This window comes from Triticum aestivum, chromosome 2A (genome assembly GCF_018294505.1).
Source record: "Triticum aestivum cultivar Chinese Spring chromosome 2A, IWGSC CS RefSeq v2.1, whole genome shotgun sequence".
In the NCBI taxonomy this organism is placed as follows: Eukaryota; Viridiplantae; Streptophyta; class Magnoliopsida; order Poales; family Poaceae; genus Triticum; species Triticum aestivum.
The window spans coordinates 538999106-539011607 of NC_057797.1; the positions used below are offsets into that span (position 1 = coordinate 538999106).

The window sequence follows — 12502 nt, forward strand, 5'->3', positions numbered from 1 at the left end:
TTATCTTTTTGCATTGGTGATGGATGAGGTCACAAGGGATATACAAGGAGATATCCCATGGTGTATACTCTTTGCGGATGATGTGGTGCTAGTTGACGATAGTCGGACGGGGGTAAATAGGAAGTTAGAGTTATGGAGACAAACCTTGGAATCGAAAGGGTTTAGGCTTAGTAGAACTGAAAACGAGTACATGATGTGCGGTTTCAGTACTATTAGGTGTGAGGAGGAGGTTAGCCTTGATGGCCAGGTGGTACCTCAGAAGGACAGCTTTCGGTATTTGGGGTCAATGCTGCAGGAGGATAGGGGTATTGATGAAGATGTGAACCATCGAATCAAAGTCGGATGGATGAAGTGGCGCCAAGCTTCTGGCATTCTCTGTGACAAGAGAGTGCCACAAAAGCTAAAAGGCAAGTTCTACAGGACGGCGGTTCGACCCGCAATGTTGTATGGCGCTGAGTGTTGGCCGACTAAAAGGCGACATGTTCAACAGTTAGGTCTGGCGGAGATGCGTATGTTGAGATGGATGTGTGGCCACACGAGGAAGGATCGAGTCCGGAATGATAATATACGAGATAGAGTTGGGGTAGCACCAATTGAAGAGAAGCTTGTCCAACATCGTCTGAGATGGTTTGGGCATATTCAGCGCAGGCCTCCAGAAGCTCCGGTGCATAGTGGACGGCTAAAGCGTGCGGAGAATGTCAAGAGAGGGCGGGGTAGACCGAATTTGACATGGGAGGAGTCCGTTAAGAGAGACCTGAAGGATTGGAGTATCACCAAAGAGCTAGCTATGGACAGGGATGCGTGGAAGCTTGCTATCCATGTGCCAGAGCCATGAGTTGGTTGCGAGATCTTATGGGTTTCACCTCTAGCCTACCCCAACTTGTTTGGGACTAAAGGCTTTGTTGTTGTTGTTGTTGTTGTTGGTCAAACATTCAAATGGTTGACTTACACGAAAATCAATACACCTTATATTCTTGAACGGAGGGGGTATCAAACAAACTGGACAATAATGAAATGAAACCATCCATATTTATCAATGCTCGAGGGTCAGCAATGTTCATTCTATTGACCTGAGTGTGAATCACAGTCTCGATATTTCATATGGACTCTGACAAGGAATAGTTTCCATCTTGCTATTCCTAGGTCATAGCAATGTAATTTAATAAACAGTACTTTCCTACCTTATAGGACGGTGCCTATACATATAATAAGTTAATTCCAGAAGCAAAGTACCAGAAAACATACTGGATTTACTTGCCACTCATTTCATAGTTGTGAAGATTTCATACAGAAGTTTCAAGAAGAAAAAAAAAGATTTCATATAGTAGTTTTTACAGTACAACACCAACTTGGAGCAAGATTTATTGTCTATATATATGATGGGAATAGACTAACCATGAATAGCAACAGCCAGAGAGGGAAATTTGAACTTCTAAATAGATTATATGACCTCAGCTGTAATCTTATAACGGTAGATATGTGATGTAAACATGAAGTAAAGACAAGTCCGGAACTTCGTTTCACAAAGTTGAAGCCACAGGATTGCAGCAAAATAGCATTCAGTGAATGTCCTTGTCCTCCGTTCGAAGCTATGATTCATTTTCTTTCTCAGCCATTTCCTTTTTATAAGCCTGCAACCTTTCTTTAAATTTCTTGCTCTCTTCAAAGTTTGCCTTTCTCTTCACAGCTTTCTGAGTTTCACAAGGAGAGTAGCACATTTAGGGAGAGAAACAACTCCTACAAATTATGATAGAGAACAAAATAAATAAATTATAGCGACGACTCTAACTTGGCAAAAGGTTGCTTACCTCCTGCCGGAAGCACCGATCGAGCTTAATCTTAAGATCTGTGCATTCACCAAAGAATTTTTTGATGGGGTGATCCACATGGCACTTCTGGAATTCTTCGATAATCTGGGCAACAAGGACATTAAATTTTATAATCTGGGAACTTCTGTGAAAATATACACTTGGAATGACAAAGCTTCAGATAGAGCCAGAGGTCAGGACAAAGATACCTCAGCACACATAGGATGCCTGTGTAGGGTTAGATGGGGATGCATTTCCGTAGATGTAGGAATGTGAGCCTGCATGAAAGTTGCCCAAGTTAGCAAGATCTGATCCTCGAAGTAGATTCTTGTATAAATGACAGACTGTAAAACTACAAACTAGAAGTGGAGCCTAACATCGATACATACCAGCAAACACAACCTTATATTTCTGCTGTAACAGTACCTCTACCAATGATCTTGTCAGTAAAACATGATCTATACCTTCACAGGCAGACTTGCAATCGAATGGACAACTGCCACAGAGGGGCAAGTGATAGTGATATCTGCAGGGCACAGCGACAGTAAACTACAGGAGAGATTTGGCTGAGCTGGGGCTTGGGCAGAATCTGCGGGGCCGGGCCAGTCGTGGAGGCGGAAGGCGGGCAGGCGGCGCGGCGGCGGCGGCGGCGTTTGCCTGGATCGATAGCTCGACTCGATTGGAAGAGGACAGCACGAGCGACAGAGACAGGGCACAGGTGACGGGCTCGCTGTTGGGCCGGAAGCATGGGCCTTTTACATTTTTTTAATCATTCTTAAAATCCGAAAGTTTTGCGTGGGCTAGACATACCCGGCCTACCCGATGGAAAAAGAATTATCAAAAAAGAAAGGGAGTTCGCAAGCAATTTACTTGTACGCGGCAGGAGGCGTGGCGTCGGCGGGACCGAGCAAGACAGGTGCTGGGCGTCGGCGGAAGCTCGTCGCTGCGGGGACAGCAGCAGAGGAGCGCTATGGCGAGGGAGGCTCGTGGCGGCTTGGGACGACTGGGAGAGGCTCGTCGACGGCGTGGGGCGTCGGCGGAAGCTCGCGGCAGCCCGGACGGCGCGGCCTGGAGTGCGGCTGGGGACTCGACGACGCGGGATCCGTTGGCTGAGGCGTAGCCGCGCTGTAACTGGAATGGGGAGGCCTGTCGCGGCGCGGGGATCGTGAGGGAGGGGAAGGGGGAAACTGGGTATTAGGTCGGCGAAGGAAGAGGTGAGTTTAAAGGCGAAGGGCGATCGCGACCGGCGCTGGGTCGCGCCGTGGCTCCGCACCGACCGTAAGAACATCTCCACCCGCGTCTTCAATAGGTCCCCAAACGATTTTTTTTCGCCAGCATCGAAAAAACGTTTCAGTCGTGCCTTCAAAACGCCAAAATTCGCGGGCATGACCTGTTTTTGGGCCTGGTGATCGCAGGCCGAACCCGGCGCACGGGAGGGGGGAGGGGGGGGGGCTCGGGGGCTCCGACGCAAGGAAAAAGTACGTATGACCCACACCGTCAGACGAAAAGTCAAGCTTATCGTCCAGATTCGCCTTTCACCCCCCGCGCACTCGGCTGCCACCCGGCTGATCCCGGCGCCGCCCACCGCCCACCACCGCTAGATAGGCTATTTCCCGCTGGAAAAAGAGAAGATGTTTCGCCGAGGCAGCCTCTCCACCACCGTCTGGGCGATTTTTTCGGCGTTCCGGCCGCGCAAGGGCAGTGTACCGGCGGGTGCGCGTCCACCACACCCGCAAGGTGTTCGGTGATTTGACTGCTCGGCAATGGACTCGGACGACGAGGAGGCGCTCGCCGTGCTGCTGGAGGAGGAAGCCGATGCCGACGTTCAGGAAGAGGAACATCTCATGGTCCTCGCCGCCCTCGCCGGCCTGCTGGGAAGCAATGAAAAGCCACGACGAGGTGGCTTGGCGCGCGGGGCGGATGAAAGCAAAGAACCGGCATCGTCTCGGAGGCTATTGCATGCTCTACTCGGACTACTTCGCGGACGCTCCACTGAATGGCGACAAAGTATTTCGGCGCCGTTATTGGATGAGGCGAAAACTTTTCCTCAGAATTGTGAATTCCATCCGGGAGTTCGACAGCTACTTCAAGTGCAAGAAGGATTGCACCGGCAAATTTGGATTCACCTCAATCCAGAAGTGCACGACAGTGATGACGATACTTGCATATGGAGCTTCCGGTGATTCACTCGACGATTATGGGCGCATGGCCGAGTCCACCACCATTGATTGTTTTTACAAGTTCTGCAGGGCAGTGGTGGCAGTGTTTCGACCGCAATACTTGCGAACACCCAATGCGGAAGACACTGCTCGGATCCTAGCACCGAATGCAGCAAGAGGATTTCCTGGGATGCTTGGAAGCATCGAGTCCATGCATTGGAAATGGAAGAACTGCCCATTTGCTTGGCAGGGGATGTACAAAAGGCGCCAAAGGCGGTTGCAGTGTGGTACTTAAGGCGGTGGCCGCACAGGACCTATGAATTTGTCACTCCTTCTTTGGTATGCCAGGAACTCACAATGACATCAACGTGCTGCAGTGCTCCCCTATCTTTACCAAGCTTGTTGAAGGTCATTCTCCTCCGGTGAACTTCGAGGTCAATGGACGGCACTACAACAAGGGGTACTACCTAGCTGATGGCATCTATCCGAGATGATCTACATTTGTGAAGACTATCTCAAATGTTGTGCCAGGAGGCAAGAAGTCCCACTTTGCCAAGGTTCAGGAGGCTTGCAGGAAGGATGTCGAGCGGGTATTTGGTGTGCTCCAATCTCGATTTGTTGTTGTCCGTTACCCTGCTCAGAACTGGTCGAAAGATCAAATGTGGGAGATCATGACTTGTTGTGTCATCTTGCATAATATGATCATTGAGAGCGAGTAGGAAGAGGCAGTGTTTGACACTGAACCATACTACAGGCAGGGTCCTCTCGCCGAAGTTGGTCACCAGCTACCGGCAACCTGGACTGCCTAGCTACCTCAATATGTGTCAGGAGATCCGAGACCCACAGGTGCATCAACAACTGCAGCAGGATCTGGTGGAGCATATATGAAGGATCAAGGGCGACGCCTAGCTCGACGTGTGATGAAATATGAATTTTTATTTGCTGAACTATATAATTTGTACTGAACTATTTGTTGTTGCACTATTTTGTTAAACTATTTGACTTTTATTGATTTTCTGTGATGAACTATGTGATAAAAAATTATTTATGTTGAGAATTCGCACCGAACCACGTCGAATATGGGTTGATTCTCGCTGATATCGAGCCATTTTTTTGCCGAAAGTGGCCCAAAAACTGGGTCGACATCAACGCGTGGGGCGATGGTTGGGTGCCTAACCGCCGCCGGAGCCGATTATACTGTTGGCTCGCCCCCGGACGTATAGCTGGCCAAACGGGCCGTGCTAACTGGGCCGGCCCGGTAGCACGCAGGCCCGGCACGACCCAGGCACGGCACGGCCCGGGCTAAACGGGCCAGGCCCGGCACGCGGCATGCCATGGGCCGTGCCTGGGCCTGGAGGCTAGGCACGCGGGCCGGCACGGCACGGCCCGTTTATGTTTTTTTTGAAAAATATAAATATATATGTCCTATATAAATACCGAATACCCTAATATGTTTAATATTTTCATAGTGCATGCGTATTTTATTAGTGCTTGAATCTAAGTAGTAGTAGTGTTATAGTGTAGTCTTTGTATTTTTTATCCTTTTGTAATTATAGAGTATGTCTTGTATTCTTTTATTCTTTTAGATGGGAGTTTTAATGATGTACATGTGCTAATAAAACTCTAGATTTATCTCACATAATAGTCTACCAGATTTTGCAATTTTCTATTTTTTTTGGCCTTTTTTTTGCTGTTTTCAGAGGTATTGCAAAGAAAAAGAAAAAAATCGCGCCAGACGGCCCAGCGTCCTCCAACGGGCCGGCGTGCCTGGGCGTGCCGCGTGCCGGCCCACGTAGCCTACGTGCCGTGCCTGGGCTGCTAGCTCCCGCCCGTGGGCCGGCACGGCACGGCCCGGTTATTATTCGTGCCGAGACGGGCCGTGCCGTGCCAGGCACGTTTACGGCGGGCCGGGCCGTGTCGTGCCGGGCCGGCCCGTTTGGCCAGGTATACTCGGACGGCGATTTTTATGCCTCGTAAAGAAGCCAACGGTTGAAGATGCTCTAAGACCTGTGATTGATTATGCTAGACATAGTGGGAGTACCTTTGGCTAGGAATATAACGCAGGTCAAGGCTCATGGCATAGGCTTAGTATTTTTTTTTGATAAAGAGACTTAGTATTGATGGTCGTAATAAAAGAATATAACACATTTCAAGGTTTAAGGCCTAGATTTGGTATTGATGATCATTTTTTTTAATTTATTTCAGCATTTTCGACGATGTGCATTCAATGGACGGAGACATTCTCGTTGACTACAAAATCGTCTATATCAACTTTGTCAATCTCAGAATAATGTGCCGGCTCGTTCTATCAGAGGTGCTCATAGGGATAAGGTGTGCATGTTCATAAGGGTGAATAAATGTGCATATGTATAAGCGTTTGTGTCTGTATTGTATTAAAGATGACAAGCTTGCTTATGTGGCAAGTAGTTAATTAGAAAGGTGTTCGTGCTAACAAAATATGTTATTGTAATATAACGCACCCAAGGCAAAAAAAAATCTACATCTAAATAAATGAAAACTTCCATGATGCCACACAGATGTTATTACCCGTAATAAAGATAGTAACATAGCCTAGTAGCATATGCATGTTACTAGTCTAAATTACTTTCAAAAAGTCATTTTGGAACCCGAGTGCATTGGAGCCCTGTTTTTTAAACTGTGCCGAAATACTATTTTGAAGTTTCAAAACAATTTGAGAACAAATTAACATGTTTATATGAATGTATATTACACATGTGTAAATTTTGATGCTGAAATAAGTAACCATGTGAGTTACACAAAAATGACAAAATCGTGATTTTTTCAAGATGAACAGGGCATGCATTATCCACTATTTGGAAATCATCATTTTTTCATTTTTGTATATGTCGCATGTTTACTTATTTCATCATCAAATTTTAAACACGTGTAATATTCATCCATATGATCACGCATAATTTTTTTCAGAATTTTTTGAAACCATAAATGTGATTTTCAAAGTATTTAAAATAAGGTCCTCCGATACAACCAGTTCCAAAAATCCACTCTCAAATTACTTCCCACTATGACGAGCCTTAGCTGTCGAATTTGATTCTCTTTTCTTCCACCGTCCTATGCGCATCTCCCCCCACAAAAGGAAAACACAAAAAAGGAGGGGGGGGGGGAGCAGTGCCCCAGTTTAGGCGCATTGTTGCTTGTCCGCTCACTGCACTCTGCCTCCTTGTTGGTTGTAGCTCCCCGTGCTCGTGACAACAGCACCCGCGTTTCCCGTGGCTCCTGCTTCTCCCGCCTGTTCCCCGCACGTAGTAGTGTGCCCCAAACGGTTGCAACTCATGTCATCGACGGTCGGAGCTCCAGTGGAGCTCCGCAACTACCATCTAGCTTGAAGAATGCCGATGGCTGTTCCCAACATTTTCGCGTTAGGGTTGCAACACCGTCAGCTTCATCGTTGACTGGTCGCAGCTCCCATGGACACTTGTTGCACCTCCTGCCATCCATTGTTGAAGCTCCTCCAAATATATTTCTTCTAACGCTCATAAGATATACTCCCTTCGTCCCAAAATAAATGTCATGGTTTTAGTTTAAATTTGAACTAAAATGAACTAAAACCACGACACTTATTTTGGGATGGAGGGAGTACTCCACAAGCGTTTCCGCGGAGTACCTTATGGTTCACTTAGCACATTTATGTCTAAATATTATTTTCGTTTTGACACAAGCAACTATCAAAATATTTCTCACAACCACCCAGAACTTGAATATGCTATATGATCACATAGATGTTTTCTAAAATTGACTAAATAAAATTCATATTGCAATAAATCAAATGTTCATATACGCAAGAGAGTTCATGTATCAATTAAAAAAAGTTTATGCAACTTGTCCGAACAATACTCGTGTATAAAGTGGGAGAAAACTAAAAGAGGGGAAAGTCATATTTTTTAAGAAAAGGAAATTTAAAAAAAAATGAATAAAAATATTCATATAATCAGGAAAAAGCTTGCATCTTTTATAAAAATAAAGTACAATGCAAAAGCACATTAAAGTTTTTATTTAGGGGCGATGAATAAATAAATAAGTTAAAAAGAAAAGGAATAAGTAAACATAGAAACAAAAAAACACACTTTGCCTCGCACTTAGCCTAAAAAGACCATGTTATGGGTGGAGCATTGGGTAGCAGGGAACAGGAAATTCCTCAAAAATTGCCACAATATGTTATTTATACATCGGGTTAGATGGGGCAGCAAGAAATTATACCATTACAAGGAATGCTCTAATGTCGATAGTACAAGCAGACATTGAGGAAGATGAGTGTCTCTAAACTAGCTATTGATAGTACATTGTTTGCATATTTACAAAGTTTAGATACCACATTGGCTGGCACTACCTAAGGGAGAGTGAATTTTCTCGTGTGTACGGAGGTCCCGTAAATGGATTTGCACATTCATTATTTTGGGTGGGCCCCTGCATACAGCTTTTGGCAGATATGGCATACTCCACCCATCGGATTTCTATGCTTTTTTATTTTAGCTTTCATATTTGAATCTATTGTATCTTTTGAATCGGAAGTCCAATTTATGTTTCATTTGCATATTGGTGTTTCTTGCGACGATGGCTTTTAAATAAGAACACTCTTGCATGTGTTTCAACAAGTTTTAAAAACATCACCAAGTATCATCTAATAAACTTCATACAACGAAGGACATAATCACTGGGTCTTAATACTAAAACTTAAACTCTAAACACTAAGCCCTAAACCCTAAACAGTAAATCCTAAATCCTAAAAACAAATGAAACTTAGTAAAAACTCAATATTATGACTATTAAATTTTAATATTTGAACCTTAGTAAAAAAATGAAAGTTTCCAAAATGTATGCAATAGTGGTCTTGTTCGAAAGTTCTCATCTCAACGAGCACAAATATGGAAACAAAAATTAATCTGGACCTTCAGTTCAAAAGATATAACAAAATCAAATTTGAAGATGAAATGAAAAAGTATGGGAGATGGGTTGGGTGGAGCATGCAATTGTGTGATAACATGAGTGCATGAGGCCCTCCAAAAGTAATCAATGGCTAAGTCATGCATGCAAAGGAGATAAGCATGCATGCATGAGAATTTCCAACAAAATCGACGAATGAGACATGCACGGGACCTCCCATGCACGAGAGAATTGTCGTTTTCCTATCTAAGGGCATCTTTAGGGGATCCCCCATCCTTTAATCTCCATTTTTTAGGGTTTATACTTTTCTCCACCTATCCCACCCCCAAAACTTAATCCCCCCACCACACACACAAATTTTTTGTTGTTTTTCCAAAAGTTTGCATACAAACTACAACTGAGCATATATTTTTTGAAACATATTAATTTGACACTTGAGAATTCAAAAACACACAATTCGGGTACATATCAAATTCAATGTTGTACAATTTTTTCGTTATTATTGATCCCGGGTACATATTACTATGAACATTTTAGTGCAAGGGTGAACCATCACCGCTAATTATTCCTCTAGCTAATTGCCTAAACTAAGAACAACGTCCTTGCAATGATTCACGCAAGAAGAACTGATGGTGCCGGTCCATAGAGTATAAACCAAACCATAACAACAATTAGGAGTGCAAAGTGAAGCGTGTTTAGTTACCTTATATGAGCTTGCATCTTGTTGATTTGGGCTTGCATCCCATTGATGTGTACTTTCTTATCGTGTGCGTCTATCAGCACATCATATAGCTAGTCTCACATTGGTCGATCGCAATAGTCAAGCATCTGCTTTTCGTAAAAGCTTATGAGAACAACCCGTATCCATGTGTTGCAAGAGAATCATCTCTCTCTCTCTCTCCATGTGTGTGTGCGTGCGTGTGTGTGTGTACATAATGTTGTGAGCAACGAGATTTGTATGCCAATTTGCAAACGGAGAGGGGGATTTGGTACCTTGCTTCCATGACCAACACAAAGGGAAGAAGTCTCAAGTTGGATTCCTGGTTGTGTGCGAGGTTGTTTGAACAACAGTGAAATTGCAGCCTGATACGTCTCCAACGTATCTATAATTTTTGATTGTTCCATGCTATTATATTATCTGTTTTGGATATTAATGGGCTTTATTTTACACTTTTATATTATTTTTGGGACTAACCTTTAACCGGAGGCCTAGCCCAAATTGCTGTTTTTTTCCTATTTCAGTGTTTCGTAGAAAAGGAATATCAAACGGAGTCCAAACGGAATGAAACCTTCGGGGGCGTGATTTTTGGAACAAACGTGATCCAGAGAACTTGGAGTGGACGTCAAGCAATCAACAAGGCGGCCACGAGGCAAGGGGACGCGCCTATCCCCCCTGGGCGCGCCCTCCCCCCTCGTGGGCCCCTCGTTGCTCCACCGACCTACTTCTTCCTCCTATATATATCCATATACCCCGCAAACATCCAGGAGCACCACGAAACCCTATTTGCGCCGCCGCAACCTTCTGTACCCAAGAGATCCCATCTTGGGGCCTTTTCCGGAGCTCCACCGGAGGGGGCATTGATCATGGAGAGCCTCTACATCAATTCCATGGCCTCTCCGATGATGTGTGAGTAGTTTACCTCAGACCTTCGGGTCCATAGCTAGTAGCTAGATGGCTTCTTCTCTCTCTTTGGATATCAATACAAATTTCTTCTTGATTCTCTTGGAGATCTATTCGATGTAACTCTTCTTTTTGTGGTGTGTTTGTCGAGATTCGATGAATTGTGGGTTTATGATCCAGATTATCTATGAACAATATTTGAATCTTCTCTGAATTCTTTTATGCATGATTGGTTTATCTTTGTAAGTCTCTTTGAATATCAGTTTGGTTTGGCCTACTAGATGGATCTTTCTTGCAATGGGAGAAGTGCTTAGCTTTGGGTTCAATCTTGCGGGGCTCGATCCCAGTGACAGAAAGGGAACTGACACGTATTGTATTGTTGCCATCGAGGATAAAAAGATGGGGTTTATATCATATTGCATGAGTTTATCCATCTACATCATGTCATCTTGCTTAAGGCGTTACTCTGTTCTTATGAACTTAATACTCTAGATGCATGCAGGATAGCGGTCGATGTGTGGAGTAATAGTAGTAGATGCAGAATCGTTTCGGTCTACTTGTCTCGGACGTGATGCCTATATACATGATCATACCTATATATTCTCATAATTATTCGCTTTTCTATCAATTGCTCGACAGTAATTTGTTCACCCACCGTAATACTTATGCTATCTTGAGAGAAGCCACTAGTGAAACCTATGACCCCTGGGTCTATTTTCCATCATAAAAGTTTCCGATCTACTTTATTTTGCTATCTTTACTTTCAATCTATATTATAAAAATAAAAAAATATTTATCTTATTGTCATCATATCTATCAGATCTCACTCTTGCAAGTGGCCATGAAGGGATTGACAACCCCTTTATCGCGTTGGTTGCGACGTTCTTATTTGTTTGTGTATGTACGAGGTGACTCGCGCGTGGTCTCCTACTGGATTGATACCTTGGTTCTCAAAAACTGAGGGAAATACTTACACTGCTTTATTGCACCACGCTTTCCTCTTCAAGGGAAAACCAACGCAGTGCTCAAGAGGTAGCACAGCCGCAAAGCAACACGGGTGGTCTCACCGAATTAGGGGAGGCTCGCCGTCCGTTATCTCGTCGTGGTGTATGCTACCTCTTGAGCACTGTGTTGGTTTTCCCTTGAAGAGGAAAGGGTGATGCAGTAAAGTAGCGTCAGTATTTCCCTCAGTTTTTGAGAACCAAGGTATCAATCCAGTAGGAGACTACACGCAAGTCCGTCGTACCTACACAAACAAATAAGAACCTCGCAACCAACGCGATAAAGGGGTTGTCAATCCCTTCACAGTCACTTACGATAGTGAGATCTGATAGAGATAATAATAATAAGATAAATATTTTTCGTATTTTGATGATATAGATTGAAAGTAAAGATTGCGAAATAAAATAGATTGGAAACTTATATGATAAAAGATAGACCTGGGGGGCATAGGTTTCACTAGTGGCTTCTCTCAAGATAGCATAAGTATTACAGTGGGTGAACAAATTACTATCGAGCAATTGATAAAAAAGTGCATAATTATGAGAATATCTAGGCATGATCATGTATATAGGCATCACGTCCGCGACAAGTAGACCGAAACGATTCTGCTCTACTACTATTACTCCACACATCGACCGCTATCCAGCATGCATCTAGAGTATTAAGTTCATAAGAACAGAGTAACACATTAAGCAAGATGACATGATGTAGAGGGATAAACTCAAGCAATATGATATAAACCCCATCTTTTTATGCTCGATGGCAACAATACAATACGTGCCTTGCTGCCCCTGCTGTCACTAGGAAAGGACACCGCAAGATTGAACCCAAAGCTAAGCACTTCTTCCATTGCAAGAAAGATCAATCTAGTAGGCCAAACCAAACTGACAATTCGAAGAGACTTGCAAAGATAATTAAATCATACATATAAGAATTCAGAGAAGAACCAAATATTGTTCATAGATAATCTTGATCATAAACCCGCAATTCAC

At 44.0% G+C, this 12502-nt stretch overlaps 1 protein-coding gene across 3 annotated transcripts; it reads right to left on the reverse strand.

Annotated features, from left to right (window-relative positions):
* Window positions 1-1212: 1212 nt before the first annotated feature.
* LOC123185512 (COX assembly mitochondrial protein 2 homolog) lies at window positions 1213-3066 on the reverse strand. Of its 3 annotated transcripts, none has more exons than XM_044597386.1 (4): window positions 2679-3066; window positions 2018-2086; window positions 1809-1913; window positions 1213-1691 (listed from the first exon to the last, which is right to left on the reverse strand). In XM_044597386.1, exons 2-4 carry the CDS (start codon window positions 2060-2062, stop codon window positions 1590-1592), a joined length of 252 nt encoding a protein of 83 aa, XP_044453321.1. In that variant the 5' UTR covers window positions 2063-2086; window positions 2679-3066; the 3' UTR covers window positions 1213-1589. The 3 variants fall into 3 exon arrangements, with proteins under 3 accessions (XP_044453321.1, XP_044453322.1, XP_044453320.1); XM_044597387.1 differs by lacking the exon at window positions 2679-3066 and adding an exon at window positions 2198-2642; XM_044597385.1 differs by lacking the exon at window positions 2679-3066 and adding an exon at window positions 2273-2630.
* Window positions 3067-12502: the final 9436 nt, after the last annotated feature.